General features: G+C 45.0%; 1 protein-coding gene across 4 annotated transcripts in view; it reads right to left on the bottom strand.

The window, feature by feature from the left end:
• The window catches only part of LOC121712599 (microtubule-associated tumor suppressor 1 homolog), a 59585-nt gene extending 40451 nt beyond the window's left edge, over positions 1 to 19134 (bottom strand). Inside the window, exons 1-2 of one of the 4 annotated variants that reach the window (XM_042096651.1) lie at positions 19053 to 19134; positions 805 to 2838 (exon numbers count right to left, since the gene is read on the bottom strand). In XM_042096651.1, coding sequence (XP_041952585.1) covers positions 805 to 2589 — 1785 coding nt within the window. In that variant the 5' untranslated portion in view covers positions 2590 to 2838; positions 19053 to 19134. Of the gene's footprint in view, positions 1 to 804; positions 2839 to 11328; positions 11636 to 11702; positions 11867 to 19052 lie in introns of those variants that run through there. The other 3 variants (XM_042096650.1, XM_042096647.1, XM_042096649.1) reach the window with 3 other exon arrangements.
• Between the last annotated feature and the right edge of the window lie 471 nt (positions 19135 to 19605).

The following is a 19605-nucleotide window of genomic DNA, read 5'->3' as shown; positions in this document are numbered from 1 at the left end:
ACCTTTAATCTGAGGTAAACACCCACATGCCAGACATGTAAAAAAAAAAATGTGCCAAATGTGGAAACTGACAAACTCAAAGCCCTTTTCTGATGGCAACTCCCTTCAACTAACGTCAAACAGTCATGACTATAAGTACACACCTGCAAGAACAGGTCTTGACAGCTTACGACAGAGAAAAAAAGTCGTTGCTGACACCTCAGGCATCTGCAGTGATGAGAAAATGGCACTAGATAATTGAACAGGGAAAAAGAAAACTTTCAGCATCCAATCAGGTCAGTCAAGCCCATCAGAGGCAGTCCCTACAGAGTATTTCCAGGGGACCAGAATAGCTTAAAGAACAAGGTGATCCAAACACGCTTTTTGACACTTTGAGATTTACATTCTCTTTGAAGCCGTAAGAACTGAACAAGAAAAATAAAAGATATAATGCCCTTAGAGGCAGTCATATTAGCCTAAGGCTAGGCTAGGCTACCAGGGCATTCATAATCCATTGAATCCAAACTCACACAGGAAGGCTGCGTGAATCTACATAAATGCCTCATCACATAAATTCTGATTATAAAAAATATATCACAGATACATACGATACAATAGAGACACGTCTCCAGTGTTATAATGAACTTTCATCAAAATACAATTTAAGGCTACATTAAGGTTTGTTTGTAAATCAATTAAAACAAGTTAAAAAAAACATTGTACATGTATGATATGGTCATAGTCATTTATTACCAGCTTTTCATTAACAATAAAGTCACCCAAACCTGTTCACAAAACGGGGTGGTAGGTGTTTAGAGCTCTCACCTGGTCACCATCCTCCAGCGGCACAGCTGACTGCTCCTTCACTGCTGGATCGGCTGCGGGCTCAGGGCCGTCGGTGAGCTCTGGGGCAGCCGCCTCTCCAGCTCCCTCTGCCCTCTTCTCCATCCGGTCCTCCCCATCAGGCACGGGCTCCTCCGCCCATCCCACGGCTTCAGGGCCGCCGCGAGAGATGACCACTGAATTGTGCGGGATGCTGTTCAGCTGCTGCGAGGCCTTCTTCCGAGGCCGTGACGGTGGTGCCATTCGTGCGTTCGGGTCCGCACCACGTGGCACACCTGGTTTGGGCGCAGCCACTCTTGACTGGCAGGAGGAAGACCTCCGCCTCGCGTCACCACCATCGTGTCCGTCCCGTTTGCCCTGGGCAGATCTGGGTGAGGCGGCCGGAGGCCTCTTCTCGCTGCTTGCGGGAGACGGGCCAGTATTCTTCCCTTGAGCCAACAGGTCACCTCTGGCCACCCTCGTCACTGATGATGGAGGTCGGGACATTATCTTGGATTTCACATTCTTTAAGTCTGGCATGGGGAACGTCTTGACATCATTCTTACCAGGATTAGCTGGTTTGAGTGGCCTGGTGGTCCTGCTGGCCTGTTTGCCCCTGTTTGCAGCCGCAGGTAACCACTTGGCTTTACGGTCAGCAGCAACGGAAGCTACACCACCAGCCGGGGCGGAGGTGTGGACCCTCAGGGGGTCTTTCTCCTGAACAGTGGGGACCTCCACCTTCACGTCTTCCGTTACAGAAGCAGAAGTGAGTTTGGCCGTCCCTTCCTGGACCTCCCCTTCTTCCTGCTGCCACTTCTTCAGCGCATCCACTGCGATCATCTGAGCAGCAGCATCCACTGGCTCCTCCTGCCGCGGCTCCTCTGCCAGGGCCAGACCTTCATCCACTGCAAATGCTGGACCTACATCCTGTGCCAGGGCTTGACCTGCAACCTCTGCAAGGGCTGGATCTTCAGGACCACCAGGGGCAACGAGGCTAGGTGATCCCAGGTCCTGGGTCTCTTTTCCAGGTAGGGGAGAGTGCGAGGGCAGGGGCTCCTGGTCGGCGGAGGAGGAGGTGGACGAGTCGGCCAGGACGGAGATGCTGCTGACGGCTCGCTCCGAGCCATCTAAGCTGATGCTGTTGCTCCTCATGACCATGTCTCCTGAGCTCACCGACAAGAACGAATCCTCCTGATCATCATCACCATCATCATCATCAATGTCGTCATTCTCTGAGGAGCACAGAGGGGCCGGAGAATCATCCGAGTACCGTCTCCTACTGCCATTCTGGTTCCCGTAGTGATCTCCGTGGATATCGCCATGGTCACCGCTGGTGTCTTCTTGAATGAACACCAGAGCAAGATTCTCGTTATTGTTCCAGGTGGCGTCGTCGTCATTCTCACGGGCATCCAGGTAGACAGAGACGGAGTTGTCGTTGGACTCGGAGCAGTCATGCTGCTGTTGCTGTGCACTGGCAGGTGCCAACACTGACGTCTCTCTGGTGTTCTCCACGTGGCCGTTGGTGCCAGCGAGAAGCTTCTGTGGGCATTCCTGCATGTCGACGTCCAGGGGGCTGCTGGAGCGACCGCTGCTCAGGCTGATGGAGCTGCGCACGGACGCCGGGGACGACTCACCCCGGCTCAACGGGGAGGAGGATGAAGAGGACGAGGAAGACTCCGCAAAGGCATTTCCGTTCTGGTCCCCGTCCCGAAAGGTCAGAGTCAGGTCATACTGGGTGCCCTTCAGGCTCTCGGCAGAGCTTCTCTCCACAGGCTGCGCTGCACTCATGTCTGCAGCTCGCACCGGACACAAACCGCCCGCAGATTAACACACAGCAGGGTCAAACCACTAAGCTGGCCATTAGCCTCTCCTGAGCTGTGCAGGTCCCCGCAAAGGGTGGGGTGAAGGTTCAAGGTCAAAGGTCGTGACCACTCTTGAGAAGTTCACTCAGGCCGGGTAGCAAAGGTGACAGCAGTCCCCCCGCTCACATGGGAGAGTGGAGCTCATCGTTCGCAGTGGTCCTCAACAGGAAAGTCTCTGGAAAAGAAGAGTGGAAAAGTTAAAGTGGGTAAAACAACCAACCGTGCGCACACCCCCTTCTCCCTCCTCATCTGCAGGCGCTGAAATGTACGCAGTGTTCTGCACAGCACCCCTCCCACGAGTGGACTGGCCTCAATTGAGTATGGTAGGGATCTGCATTGATTCACACAGATGGCAGGTTATACAATACGACTGCCTGGACTGTGGTGCCCACTTTAGAGAGACCACTGCTGCCCTCTATTGGCCACAATAACAAAGTGTAGTTAATTCAGTTCAGCCACACATCCTGAAATGGTGCTGCAAGCTGGGATGGGTGGTTTTATCCAGAGGAAATGTGACTACGAAAATACGACACTATTCACACTGCAGAGAGGCCCATGTCATTATTGCTGGAAGGTAGCATTTGAATAATAGAGGAGTCACTTCTTCCACGTAGTAATTAATAGGGCGTTTGATGTGGTTGCAGCAACTGGTTCGCAGCATTTCAGCTAATGAGGTGAACTCCTGCTGGAGTTCCCATGATCTAATGTTCCAGTGCTAGTAACAGGGGTCTGGCGTGGAGGCGATTGCTTGAACTTGGACCAAAACATATCAGACACCCACAGCTCTCTAAGGTGACTTGTTCTCCTGAGGTCTTTTTTTGGCAGATAATAGTATAATGTTAGACAATGCACTCTGGCACCCACACAGAAAGGTGGTGGTTTAGCCCGTCACTCAGAACCGCTAATTTGGGTCAGCGACAGAAGCTAAAATAAGGAACAGAGCTTTCTTATTTTCACTCGATCGAGGGCAGCCACTGTCATTACAATCCCTCACCACCACCACCACCATCACAAAGGACTCCTGTGTTCCCACACACAGGCCCACTGACAGGCAAACGGCAAACAGGCCCAACGGGCCGATTGTTTTCTTTTCCTTTAGGGGAGAGTGGAGCAAGAAACTGCCTCCCTCAGATCACTCCAACCTACTCCAACGCCAGCCTTTGGCAACAATGCCCAGGCTTCAGTGTGGGTGCAGTGGCATCTGAATGACCTCGGACCAGACAACCTTTTATTCAGTAGCGTGGGCCAGCTAACCTTCACACAAGCTCAATGGCATGACACCAGGGATCCGGGAGCCGTGTGGTGTTATATGAGCACCTGGCTAAGGGCAGCATCGGGTCCGGTGTTATAGCTTATGCTGTAACTCTACACCGGACCTTGGCGCTCTGGCTGAGTGTCGGACTGAAAGGCTTATCCGACTTACTGGGCCGTGGAGGCAGAATAACAACAAATCTATTAAACATGCTGAGGAGACAGGGGAGAGAGAGAGGAGGGAGAGAGGGTGAAGCGATAGGGTGACATGGAGCGAGTGAGGAGTGAAAGAAGGGCCGGAGAGGGGTGAGGGGGAAAAGGGATGAATGCAGAAAGTGAGAGAATGACTTAAAAGTGAAAGAGAGAGAGAGAGAGAGTTAAAAAGGAGTTAGACTGGCATTGCAATAAGGTTAAATAGGCCTGTGTCATGTCACTCAGATCTTTGATACTCGCAATGCTTACAGTTCACAAAACAATATTATATTAAGTTAGGATAAAATATTACAGGTCACATGTCACAGCGGTCATTTGTGAGGCAAATACAATTTAAATGTAAAGGCCATAGAGAGACAGCCAGGTATTCTGGGTGCTATGTTAAGCATTGACGGAAAATCAATGATTGCTTTGGATGGATGTCAAGGCATAATGAATTGACTATAGAATGCCATCCACATATTGTTAAAAGTAAATCCCACTATATTCAGTGTATACTGCATGCAGCCCTTGCTGCATGGCATGAGATCCTTAAGCCTTCCATCTCTGACCCTCGCTCCAGAGATGTCATACTCATTTGACTGATGTTCATGGAGACACAAAATCAAGCAGAAAGTCCAAGGGGAGGAACACGTTGTCCCAGCCCTGCAGCCCCTCATCAGCACGTGAAATGCCCACTGCCCACCACATCCGCCAGCACGGGCCGGGGGTCGCCTTTAATCCTGGAACACTGATAATTAATCTGGCACTGACGTCTTCGCATGCCGAGGCAGGATTATCTCACTGAGGGGGCTACCCTGACAAAGAATGAGAGTTTTATACATTTAGACATTGTACAGTAATAATTAGACAAAAACACCAAAGACAGAATACAAAGGAAGACCAGATAGGCAGGTCGAGACAGAGAGGAGGGAGAAAATTGTTGTCAAAAAGTGGCGTCCATTCTCATTAGGATCACATGGGCTTGTCTCTCTGGAAGTGGATGGATAATCTGAAGCACAGGCAATTGTTGGATCAGGTTGGGAGAAAAAGGGAGAGGGAGAGAGAGAGGGAGAGGGAGAGAAAGGGGGGGAGGGAGAGAGCGAGGAAGGCCTTCCCTTGCTGTTACTGCACGCTTGTCAGAAAAGATGAGGTCTCATGGTTCTCCTCACACAGATAGGGGAAGGAGCCATGACTAGTGTGGCTGAACAATTACAGCGCAGCCTGGCAGCCAAGTGCAGGACATCAAATTACCAAAGCCATTTCTGTTTGTTCTTCCCTCCAAAAAATGCAGTTCAGTCAGATCTATACAATGCTTTAGATCACAGAGGTATTCTCCTTGACTGACCATTACATAAAGTTGTCAAAGTGTTAGATAATGTCACTCTATATGGGGGGGTTGCAGGGGGCAGAGGGGAGAGTGTGTGTGTGTGTGTGTGTGTGTTGTTCTGGGACAAGCCTCTGGCCCCCAGGGCCTGTAGGGAGCATCCATCTGGAAAGGCGCAGGGGTGCCACTGCTGTCAGACAGAGCTCTGTCGTGTGAAGGTCTGTGCACTGGGTTCTCATGTGGGGAGAGGCCTGTGTTTGCATCAAAAAGACCTTAGTCAAGGCTGTGTTTGTGTACCAAACCTCTGCCTTTCAAATATTTTTTTTTGGGGGGGGGGGGAATGCTGACAAAAGCTAGATCCATTATACAAGGAAGACCCTATCTCTTCTACCTATACATCTATCTGGGACAAAAAAGTATCATACTGTAGGTAGACTGGCTTACTTTCATAAATGAGAAGAGATTGGTAAATACGTAGAGGTCTCTCATTCGGTCAGCTCTCATTCTTTGAGAGGTTACTTGGCAATGTCATTTGCTACCGTATGAAATGTGCTATAGTCTACAAGAACTTTGACACAATAACAAGACACATCATCCACACTGGTATAATCTCACCATCAACAAAATGAGAAACTTAAAGTAAGGTCAGCAGCCCAAACATGAGCAGGTCAATGAGTGCAGGCCAGGCGCTATGCCACAAACAAATTAGTCACTCAGCATCCAAGAAGCATAAGGGTTGCATTTCAAGGTCAATGATACAATTAAGTTTTTTTGTAAAGTATAGCATGCCCATTGCCCTATAATAACGGTTTGTACTCACATTATGAAATGGTGGCCATGACTGTAGCCTTCAACAGTTTGATTAATACTCACATAATGCATACTTTCAACCTTGTGCTGCTAACCCAGGCAAATACGGTACAACAAAAAGTGAAGTCTTCACAAAGACAGCATTCCTGTCAAATGTCTCAGAAGACAAATCCTACATGAACACAGGGTAGGCCAGCAGTACACGTTTTATTAATATTTTTTGAGTACAAATTCAAGCACAAGGCCCCTCTCTCCATTTGCTCCAGGTCACCATGACGGCATATGGTAAGTGTGATTTGCTTTTCTCCTGCGGGACAAACAGTGCATTTCCCCTGTCCTGACTTCAGGACCCATTACTCTCGTGACAAAAGGAGAAAGTCGACTTTAATGCAGTGGTTGTGTCGAGGCTCAGTTATCGCGTCGGCCATGTCTCCATCTTTAAGTCATTATGGCATTCCATCTCTCTCCCGGCCATTGGTCATGTGCACTCTCTCCATCACTGCCCCTCTCTCTGTTGGACCACGGCCAGGCAGGACAGAGCTGCAGGGCTGGTACACTGCTGGGGATTAGCAGTCTGGTCTTGCCAGAATTTAGGGATTGGGACTAGGGCACCAGTGAGACTTGAGATTTGTAAGGGTCAGGGGAGGAGAACAGGTGGGTGGGTGGGGGGGGGGTGTCAGAACTGAACCAGTGGCAACACACAGAAAGCAAAGCCCAATTTCAGAGTAGTAAATGGGGCACCAAACCGAGTGAGAGAGAGATACAAACTTCTGAGTTTTGGGACTGAGCCATTAGAAGATAAAAAGATGAATGAGGAACAGACTGGGAGTCATTGATTTGGGATAGGCTCTAAAGCAAATAAAGGATGTCTTAAACAGCTCAGTTTGGAGGTGCTAAAAACCCTCTCGTTTCCCTCCTCTTTGAGGTAAACTGAAGGAATAGCAAGAAGGAATAGTTGTATCTCTTGTTTGCAATAATAATAGCTTATAATTTTTGTTATCAAAATATAGAAATGTATTTAATGTAAGAACACATTTATTAGAGATGCACCGATAGATCGGCTGGTGACCGGAATCGGCCGATTTTCACGTGATCGGCCATGACCGGCCGGTCAGTCTGAGACATGCCGATTTTATGCCGGTCAAATACACTCGTGCGCCGCAATTGTAACAACACCCAGCTGAGTTTGCAAAGTTTGAAGAAGCTAGCAACCAGGCCAACACTCAGGGCTGGATGTAGGGCTACAAAGAAAGCGCTCATAGGCTACTGAGTTTTTCTATGCAGCAAACGCTGTGCTTTACCATTGGCCTACTGGAATTTACTAAACTGTCACTTCATTAGGCTACGTAAACATCGCTCATCACCGCCCGTCACTGCCGCTAATTGCGTGCCCACAGCTGAACCACAAGCCTGCTGAACGGAGATAAACGACTGCGACATTAAAAATAATCAAAGATGTCAACATGCAGCGACATACAGTAGCCCTAGTAGTTCTACTCCACTGAAAAAAAAACTCTAACTATTTACTGCACGTAGACTAGGGCTATGCCTTAAAATACCCTAGTCTAGCAGATTGAGAAGTGGATGTCGTGAAAGTGAACAAACGATAGCTTATTAGAAAGGCAAACAAACGTTCACTGTAAAAAGTTTAACGTAAAATTTACAGCAACTTGCTGGCAGCAAATAACCAGCAAGTTGCTGTATTTCACTCTACAGTACACCTACTGTATATGAAATCACAGTACCTATGCCTGATACTGTAAATGCACACTACAGTAGTACTACCAGTGCTGTAATTTATACAGTATTGAATTGTCTACCATATTTTTAATCACAGTACTTATGGATCATACTGTAACTAAGTACAGTAGTAATACCAGTTGCTTTTGACATACTGTAGTAGCCTACAATGAAGAAAACTGATGCTCTGAATACTAAATCAGTCGTCTCTGAAAGTTTCTATAGCCTAATTTGATGCATTTAACCGGAATTTGGATTTAATTTTTTCACCGCAAAACAGACGTGCACTGTTTTCATATGGTGGAGCACCTAATCGCTATTAGCACTTCTCCCCTGTTTGCGTGATAGCCTAGGCTACTACCACTTTTTCCTCACCCTCCCATAAATTCATCAATGCATATGAAAAAATGTTACATGGTAGTATGTTCAAATGTATCATGAACATTTTTCTTAAATCTTTAGTTGGATATTGGATGTGAGAAGCATAAAATGGGTGTTCCATAACTTAACTTAATCCATAATTTGATACTGCATCTGAAGTTAGACTTGAAAAAGTATCTGTCTGCTCACCGGTTCCATTTTTTTTAACAGCCATTTCATCATTGAGAAGTTGATTACACGTCTATATTAACATGTTATCAAAAAAAAGATAGAAAATAACTATTTGTGTATGTGCTGTAAAATGGTTAGAAGAAATGAAATCGGAATCGGCTAAAATCGGTATCGGCAGGTCAAACTATGAAAAATCGGAAATCGGTATCGGCCCAGAAAATTGCAATCGGTGCATCTCTAACATTTATGTTCCGGGACATCCCATTACAATGTAAGGCTGTCGGAACACGATTACGCATCTGGAAAATCTTAATTATGCAATTTTTCTGCATTTCCTTATGTTTTCAGAGATGATGAGGAAATACAAACAAATTTAACAAAATGACTTGAATCAGGATATCAGTAGGCTGAGTGTTAGAATTTGAGTCCTTATAAGCAAGTCCCTCCATTCGACGGCCATCTTGATAACGCACTCTGGGCAGCTATCAGGCAGATATTTTCCTATTCAAGTGAATGGGGAGTCATACAGGAAGGGGCATAATATGTGTAGACTACTGCCATATTGGCGTTACGAAATAACCCCATACACTTGCATGGAGGATTCTTTGAGTACTGTGTCTCCTCATTAGAAAGTCTCTGGTAAATATTCCATCATCATCCATCCAGTCTAAAGGCATTTTTGACAGCAGAAATTAAATATGTCAATTGGCAGATAAACACACAGACCACATCACACCCTACACACAGCTGTCCTGCTTTAAAACTTGAGTTGTCCTCACAGTGGCCATACAGGCCTGGAGGGGACCCCTCCTAATGCCAATGCGTCCAGCTTATGTGCTTTAGCGTCTTACAGGGTAATCAAGGAAAGCTGGCCACCGTCCTCTAGAGGTCATCTCACTCTCCACAAAGAGGTCAGCAACCACAGTCTACATACAGGAAACTATAGGCTACACCGAGACTTTCCCTTCAGGTATCAGATATGTACAGCTGTGAAAAAGAGCAGTTCCACATGTGTCATCAATGGACAGCCAGGCTAATACTTTACAATTTTGCAGACCTGCATCTGCATTTAGATCGACAAAAAGACTTCAATCGACTCCCTAATACCGCATTGTGATATAAGCATTATTGGAAAAATGGATGAATAGTGATAATCTCATCAAAGCATCATACGTCTCATTAATGACCGGTTATTTCCTGGCACTAATCCTGCTTTAATTAAATATCTTGTTAAAGCTCCAAGAACAGATTTTTTCTCTCTCTACTACTACTACTACCACACACACACACACACACCACACACACACACACACACACACTACATTTGCCTGAAAAATGCTCAACACAGTTCTCAAAACATTCAGTTCATTCCACCCCAACCACAATTCAGCCTCAAATATGGAATTTGAAACACAGGTTGATACGTTCAATGGATTCATAACAGCAACAGTCAATGGTATTTTAAAAAAAGAAGTCCTTACATTCCTTTTCAACTAACTGTTCTTTTAACAGCACCTAATGTCTGAGTGGTTATAAAATATGGACTATAAATTAAATGTCCAATTTTATAAACATGTTGTAGCCTTGTGCCATACATGGCAACAGCTGTTCACCAAGCTCTTATCTGTGATCTGTGTTGTGATAAACTGTTCAGCTTGTATTACTCAACACAGCTCATAAAATGTTGAACAGCCTGGCCTACTCCCGAGGGCCACGCAAAAGATTCGTTCTAAAAATGTTTCACATATGTCCACTGAATTCCATACTGTAACTGCAAAACAACAGTTATCATTTGCTATTATTTTTAAACCCGAGCATAAAGTTGGTCAAATTAGCAGGTAAATCCTTATGCGTGTCAATCATAGGCTAAGTAGCCCGTCAGGTCTGGGCCTATCCACAATAGCGGCAAGAATATTCACGATAAGATATTCAAAGCTCATTTACACCTCTTACTTCCATAACTTGTCTCAGCGAAATTGGCTTTTGAAGGTAAGTTTGCATTATTGTGAGGTAAACTATTTAATTCAATGGAATCCGAATGTGAAAACAGATCTCGTTTCCACGAGGTCAGACAAGGACAAAAGAGAACGTTTCTTATTTTCAGAATCAAAGCGCTAAATCCACACCGTTTCTATACGCCGTGCCCGGACCAGACTCTGCGTAGCAATGACGCGCGTAAACAAGAGGGCCAATCAATACTTTTCCCCGTCAACGTCATACAGAGTCTGGACCCATGCCAAGCACAGTAGGCTACATTCAGCATGATTTGTGAAACTAACATATGGATCGCTCCGAAGTTATGCAACTTACTGTAAATTGACTTGAGGCGAATTTACTATAAGCTATGTTAGGCTACTTCAACAGTGGGCAGCACCCTACAGAACGGGCTTGGACGGTCAGACAATATGAGAAAATATACAGCGCAGGTGCACTGAATCACTCAGAAATTACGCAATAAATAAAACACAAGAGTAAATGTATCAATTGGTTTAAGCCGCAGTCTTCAACTTCAACTGAAATGTTCGACGCAATCACACAAGGAGTGGGAGACCATCCATATCACTAGGATAAACTCGGCACAGTTGTGAGAAGAAATAAGATTGTAACATACACAGATTTCGTCACGACAGACAAAAATGACTAAAGTAGGCTATAATTATACATCAACCACGTAATAGGATATTTTTTCTGACACATAGGCCTATTAAGCGTATGTGGACGTTTTACATTCCAGTTACAAGCCGAAAACAAGCAAACTGTTGTGCCACACTGAAAGAGTTGGCTTTGGCTCACCTGAAACAGAGCTCCTTCAAATCAGAGAACAGAACATTAACCAGTGAACAGTTGCATCTCTTCCTCCAGAAGTAAAACACAGATCTCACACAACTCACATAAGAACCATCCAGGTTGAGATGTCCATCGGGTGCTTGTTATCCTTTTAATGCCATACACAGCACTGAACGAGGGGGAGAGAGCTATCCCAGACTGACCAGCACTAAAGATTAGCCCTCCCCTCCAGACTTAGCTGCAGCCAAGCCATACAGCAGCAACAGCAGCAGCGGGATCGGCGGCGGTAACAACCAAAGCTGCGCGGCAAGTGTGTGTGTGTGTTGTATGAGTGGGAGAGAGAGACATTCCGATGGAGCCGATGTGTTTGCCCCCCTTACCAGGAGCCTGTCGTGCCAAGAGCAGCGGCGGCAGTAGCAGCAGCAGCAGTGACAACAGCTCTTCTCTCTGCAGTGTCCGCGCGCACGCACGCACGCACGCACAAAAGCACACGGCTGTAGAGCACATATAGCACCTCTGTCAGGTGAGCTATTCATTCATACATACATACATACATACACAGAGAGAGAGAGAGAGAGAGAGAGAGAGAGAGAGTTCAAGGTCTGAAGTGGGAGAGTTACTAAACTGCAGTGCTAAGTTCACCTTGGATTTTGAACACAGAGCCAAACAGTGAATAGGTATCTAGAAAGCAAGGGTTAATCTCCCCTGGCAGATTTTGAGAACTCCCCTGTTAGGGAGGGGCCCCGATGTCCATCAAGTCAAGCCAGAATTCACTGTTGCTAAGCAGCTAGGTCTCCACATGAATGTTTGGCACAGGCAGTGATGAACCAGGCTGCGTTTTGGGCAAAGAGCAGACAGAGAATCCCTCCCTGCAGGGGAAATGCGAAGAGAAGGCAAAAACAAACTGAGCCTTCTGTGTTTTTACAGCTAATCAGGTATTTCTCAGACGCCACACATAAACCTGCCATAGGACTCTCCTTTCACTCAAGCTGCTCAAAGTGAGCTCTCACCAGGCACATCAGCTTAGCACTTGAGCTGCCAACAAAAGAGGGGAAGGGAAGCCTTTCAAACATATATTCAAAGCTCCATTGCTTAAATGCCCGTCCCTCTGCCATTTAACCGTTTCCTAATGATCTACAGATGGGTGACATCCAATTCACAGTACAAATCACTGTAAGACTCAGGCACGTTACTCCCTAACCACTATTCCCTAACAGTTAATGTTCATGATGCACCAAGCAAGGAAATTGGGTGCTACTGCCCATTTTGGATCCATCAGGAGCTATGAGATGACAAGATTACTGGCCACTGATAAAGACAAATAGGGAATTAGAGTTAAACAGATAATGATGAGATGTTACTTGAAATAAGAGCATCGTTTTATGTTAAGCAGCAGGTGTACTAAGAAATCATGCATAAACATCCCATCAAATAAATATGAAGAAAGAATCCACACTCACACACACATATTTTGCCCCCCTCTCTCTCACTCACACACACATATTTTGCCCCCCTCTCGCTCACTCACACACACACATTTTGCCCCCCTCTCTCTCACTCACACACACATATTTTGCCCCCCTCTCTCTCACTCACACACACATATTTTGCCCCCCTCTCTCTCACTCACACACACAGTATGGTTTGCCCTCTCTCTCACTCACACACACATATTTTGCCCCCCTCTCTCTCACTCACACACACAGTATGGTTTGCCCCCCTCTCTCTCACTCACACACACAGTATGGTTTGCCCCCCTCTCTCTCACTCACACACACATATTTTGCCCCCCTCTCTCTCACTCACACACACATATTTTGCCCCCCTCTCTCTCACTCACACACACAGTATGGTTTGCTTTTGGAGGGGCAACAACGAGCAAATGGGAGCACCAACGGCATTTGCACTGACAGGAAGAGATTCCACTGTTCCCATTCCAGGACATAATTGGTTATACTGCAGCTCCACAGACAAGCCATCCTGCCACAGCACATTCGTCTCTTCCAGCTACCAGCAGTGCACATGATAGATCATTAGCACACCCTGACTCTTCAGTGTTTCCTGCAATGCTCTGGAACCTTCCTACTTTGAGCCTCTGGAAAAGGTAGCGCATAATATTAGAAATTACCAGGAACTACTTATCGACTGATCACAATACAGAGCACAGCAAAAACGGAGTTGGATTAACTTAAAAGGGACACCAGGCAAGCCTGATGCTTTTTCTCTACGAAACTCCCCCTCGCTCGGTCTGAAGCTCTTTTCCTTTTCTTTGCGTCTTCCGTCAAGGGTTTTTCGCTTATACACACGTTTGCAACAATCTCTAGCGTTTCGTTAGCCTGCCTCTGTCTGTGCTGTAAACTGATCCTGCTTCGGTCGGCGGGTAGGATACACCGAACTTGCAAGTGGGATATTCTTCCTACAGGCAGTAGGGGTGGGCGAGAGAGCCTTCATTTGCCCCGTAATGAGTCATTTAACCATATACCGACTTACGAAGATGATTAATTAACAAAAACGTTGCCTGGTGTCCCTTTAAATGGAGCAATGGGGCAGAAGAACTACTAATAATACTACTAATTTATATGATGCATTACACTAATGAATAAAAAAAGTTCTTCATTTATGTGCTTCAAGGACTTACAGAGACCACAGCAGCAAAGTGTTATGATGGCATCAGAATGCTGAGCTTATGTTTTGCTAGTACATTATGTTTTGCTTTGTACCATTTCTTCTTGTAATCTTACATTTGATAGTATCTCTAAAGCCAGACTGATGAGGGCCATCTTTGACCACAGACAGGAGTGGGTCTCGGCTCCCGCTTCCTCTGGTGGCCGCGCTGCTATAATGCTGCAACATATGGGGGAATGCTGCAGCGCTGGACAGGATGGGAGCTTTAAACTGGAGGAGACGAATGAGCTGAGTCACCCAAATCTCAGTCGTATTACAGGCACAGACAAGTATACGCACACACGCACACACACTCACATACATGTAACCTCTACACACCTACGCAGCAAAGGACATATTCACATACACAATGGTACTCGTGCACACACCACAAGCGCGCACACGTGTATGTGCACGTTTCCTGGAAGCAACTAACGTAAATAAAGACAGGCCCGGTGTGCTCTCCACGTGTCTTTTCACATGCAGCCGTGCACTAGTGGAAACCAGCAGGACAGGGGAGGAATGGGCAAGAGAGAGAGAGAGAGAGAGAGAGAGAGACTTCACATTCACAGCAAGGGCAGCATGCAGCATTTATACAAGCCCACTGCAGTAACAGCCAAGATAATCTGACACCCAACTTTTCTTTCTCCCTCAATCATATACAAGCAAACACATAGCCAGTACAATGATGGTACATTTACATTTACATTTTAAACTCGCCACACAATGATCTTCAACCAGGCCAGCTGAGATCAAACATCACATGTTTTCAAGTTCAAATAGAGCTTGTGCGCACACACACACACACACACACACACACACACTCCTCACGAGAGAGATTAGGGCTGAGGAGAAAACCTTTCCAGTTCGATGAGCTTAGAGAGAGGAATTCTCCCAGCCCAGCGGGGAATGGGAGACCCCAGTACAGCAGAAGGCACTGATTGTAGCACCAACCTCACTGTGTTATAGTTATGTTATGGTTACAATGTGGTAAAAGGTTCATGGGGTCCTGTCTGAAGATTAGAAATGAGTGGAATCATTTTCAAAATAAGAGAGTAAAGACATAATGATAATGAAGAAAATATTTACAAAAACAAGGTGGGGGCAAGATAGTAGTTTTAACTTTTAACACAGAAGGGTAATTCCATACATTATGTATCTCAGCAGCACTCCTAATTCTACTCAATGCTGTCGACAAAATCACATGAATTTCATAAATCAATGAGACTGCATATGGATTTCCTGAAGTTCAACACACAGCACGATTCAAGGCCGTTCTGAATGCTCTAAAATCACAAGATCCACACCAGACCCACAAGAGCATTAGTCGTAATTATCCAAAATTACAGTACAACCCGTGGGGAAAAAACACTTTGAAAATACCTAAGCTTCTTTATCCTATATTTTGGGGTGGGTATGGAAAATGTTTCAGGGAACACTCCAGACCAATCACGCTGCAAAGATTTACAAGCAAAGAAAGGAGAGGGGAAGCCTTCCTCAAGAAACAACAGATTACAGCTTTCATCCTGTTAATTACAAAAATGGGTGAGATCCTACAATGAGCATGAGAAAGTAGGTGGAACTATGTACAAGCAGCCTACTGGGTCATTCCTGTAAAAATTACATTAACAAAACAGCTGTCCCTCCATCTACCAGATTTGCCCTCCTGTAACCAAAACATTCAAGAATATATTGTGAGTGGAATGGAATATAGTGCTAGGCCTGTGTGGACTGGTTTGGCTGGCATACACTGAATGGGATTGCAGGACTAGGGGGTAAGAATGGGAGTCTTCGAGATGGGCTAGGACGGAGCTGTCAGATAAGATGCTCGTCAGACTGCACATGTTTACACTGGGAAGCTGGGAACTCAAGTGCCTGTGACAAGGAGCTCTACCAGAGCTGCAAGGAGTTTCCTCTGATAACAAGGGTTTTGTTTAAAAATAAGCCCCACAAAAACTTTATCTTGTCAGTGGGACTCAAGAGATATGCACAGTAGTCTCAGCGTTGTGTGCTTCATCCAAAAAGGATGCTCTGTTAATGATATAAATAGCTTCAGCCTCTTACATATGCCCTTACAGGGTTAAGTATCTTGTCAATATGGCTGCTTAAGGCAGTGGATATCTGCTGGCATGTTTGCACTGTATACAGCAGAGCACCATCCCTGTGAAGGGATTTTTACCTTTTTAAAAACCTTTCTTTAAAGCAGACATCATTTTCACTAAAACACAAACACAAACCACCCAGGAAGTTTTCAGACACACATTTCCCATGATACCTCATGCTCAGTGGATCCAAGAACCACCTTGGGCTTTCTAGGACATCTTGGGGACCCATTACGTTGAGTCCTCGGTGGCAGTTCCTTCCATACATGTTCTTTGTTTAGACTCCAGCAATAACATTTACACAGAGGAACTTTAAACAGCACAGTGAGCGCCTGACATTACTCCTTGTAACCAGGATGTTGTGGCGAAACATTTAAGATGCTTCTGACAAGCTGGTGAATATTGGTGGTGACAGAAGCCTAGCCTATGAAGTCAATGGTAGTTATATTCCTCTCTAAATGGCCTGGCACTTAATTTACGTCATGCTTTCAATGCCAGACCACCACTAGACTATACAAACACATGCTCCCTCCCTGTCTCTCTGCAAACAGAGCCTGTCCTTGGGCCAAGGGTCAATGTGACAACCCGTGTCCATCTGACAGGTCGATAACAGTCTGGCCAGTCTGTCTGTTTATCAAGACTGCCGGCATGCTCAAGTGTTCAGCATGGCGTATCGAGTTCAGGTCGCACCATCAGTCACATGTTGGGAGTGAGCCTCTGTGGCAGCACAAAGGAAGAGAGAGAGAGGGGGGGGGTATAAAGAGCACTAAGTGTTTTCTTTATTACTCCCATGAGTATGCAAGCATGGAAACAGTCTTGGGTCCTGACCTGTTGTTGAGATAAGGTCAATCTTAATGTCCCAGCCACAAGGAGCACCCAACATTACCCTGAGTTCCCTGTACAGCTGACAGGCTGTTCGAGGAGGGTCTGGCCTACAAAAATAGATCAAGGGGACAGGGAGAGTCTGACTGGAGTAAACATGTAGTAAAACACTATGGGTTGGATTACAGCACTAAGACCACCCTTAACTTCGTAATGAGACACATTTCAACCCCTTATGAATTGCATTAGCAACCTAACAGCTGGATAGTGTGAATTCTTATGAACATACCCCTTCAAAACTGCACTATCAGTATGCATGCAGTTCTGCCTTCAACTGAAACACCTTTGAGTTTCAATTGTTTTACAGCCAGCAATAAATACAGCTGGACTCTGATCAAATACATCTTTGGTTATGGAAGTTCAACCAGTCCTCTAAGGATACAGACAGAACACACCCACTCAACAACTGTGACATTTAAGCACATGGAAGGGTGTAACCATCTACCTGTTAAGATTTCTGACAACAAAACCATTATGGCCCATTTAATTTGAACTGTCAGTGATATAATAGCTGGGGCAAGTACACGCAGCAACTTAAGTATTTGAATAAGGTGTGGTTTTCTTTGTAAATGTTCTACATGTCAAAAGTGACTTCTCAAGATTATTGCCTATATTGTAGCCAATAAAAGAACTGAACTATTCTCCTCCATTCATTTATTGCTTTGTTTTATAATGCTTTGTATTGTATCTTGGTTCACCATACTAAACACTCTCTCTCTCTATCTCTCTCTCTCCTTCTTAAACCCTTACGGCTTACGTGGCAACAGGAGACATCACCACTATGGTTGTCAAGAACTACCCTTAGGCTACACGTGTTCCTTAAGGCAGATCTAACAGTACATTACCATAGCAAATTACCAGACACAACTAAGACGGTCAATGTGGTGAAGAGGAACTCAAAGAAAAAACTCCATACACAAATCTAATCACTCACGCGAGGCCATGGAGGAGCCGCTGGGCATTGTGTAAAAGGAGCTTAGATCGTCATGATGTAGGATGCCATGTCAGGACACTGGCACTACATCTTAAGCCGGATTGTAATTAAAACGGAGAATATTCTCACTCCTCAATTTGACCAGATGCAGGCATTGCTGCACGGCAGGAGAAATGGCACCGCATTGGTTTAAACAAAGTCATTACATCACATATCCCTGGGTAGGATTACCTCTCTGTGTGGTGAAACTGCAAGCATTAGCTACATCCATACAACTGCATGTCCTGATACAGACATGGTTTTGTGAGAGTTAAACATTAGCTAATCATGCTGTAAAGCGCACACATTGAAAAGATGTTGAAAATATAAATCTTTTTAAAAAATGTGTCTACATTGTCAGGCCCAAACAAGACAGAACAGAGGAACAAAGTGCAGCAGGTCAAGGAAGTTACATACTGTAGGAGCACTGGGCTCTGGGTTGGCCTATCTTTTAGTATCTCTGTCAGAATTATTAATACTGTTTTAACACCACTGCAACTTAACAGAAATAGACCTACAGTGTGTGGTGATATGAAGAATAACACTTCAATCCCATATTACTTGTTGACTATCTAGACCTGTAGCCTATGGCCAAAACATGAGTGTTTAAGAATGAGCCGTTTTGCTCATATATTTTGTTACTCCCCTTATGTCAGTGCTTCAGTGCAGATGGCTTTTAAGTTGAGGAATGTTAGGAGAACCTATGTTGCATGATATCTAGACTTTTGAACAGGTGATCACAGTCGGGTAGCATCTTGCTCAGTGAAGGCATTGAAATTGTTGTAGGCTACACTGCCTTAACAATTAGAGCAGGAATTCCACATGGTTTAGGCTATAGCCTATTGATTATTCATGGTTTTTAGAGGACTGCCTGAAAATCTTAGGCTACCGCCTTGTCACAAAATTTAGCTAACGCTCTCTCGACATGACCCTACTAATGAGATCATTCTACATTAATGTGCCATAGCCTACATAAGGGCTTTGTCAATTAGGAAAGATAATCACCATTAGGAAGAACATAATTTCCTAGCGAATCATTTTTATTGGACTATTGACTGGTAGCTATGATTTCAAGAGAATGTCTAATAAAAACGGGCTCTGGTACTCACCTCAGAAGCATCAGTCAGCCAGCGCATCAGGTTTAAGTCATTAGGAAATCCGCTACACCTGTGTAGGCCTAGTCTCTATGACTGCCTTCACGCCGACAGTAAACTCGGAGGACCCAACTTTAAAAATCCCTAAATCCATAAATAAGTTATTAGAATAGCTTACTATGGTTGAGCAAGAAGGATAATATTTCGGGTGAGTGTTTCTATCTGTAGCCTAGTGCTAATTTAGTATATGAGTGACAACTTTTTTCTATATCTATCTATTCTCTACCTCCTGATTTCTGCAATAATCTACCATCCCACAGCAGACAAATGCAATGATTAAAACCATAGGCTTAACATTCAGCATAACCATTTAAAGGGAGGAACATTGAACATGTGCTGCCATCTACTGTCAGAAGTAGGCAGAGTTCAAATATGATATGTTGGTGGCTTATACAGAGATTTTCACTGCAAGAGATCTGTCAAATTAGCCTATATTTACCTTAAAATAATTACCAGAACTAGTAAATAGTTTTCATTCAAATTCGTTCAAATTAAAAAGTGAGCACAA

The sequence above is a fragment of the Alosa sapidissima genome, chromosome 1, assembly GCF_018492685.1.
Source record: "Alosa sapidissima isolate fAloSap1 chromosome 1, fAloSap1.pri, whole genome shotgun sequence".
In the NCBI taxonomy this organism is placed as follows: Eukaryota; Metazoa; Chordata; class Actinopteri; order Clupeiformes; family Clupeidae; genus Alosa; species Alosa sapidissima.
Note: the sequence above shows the minus strand (reverse complement) of the source record. Positions and strands in the feature narration are given on the sequence as shown.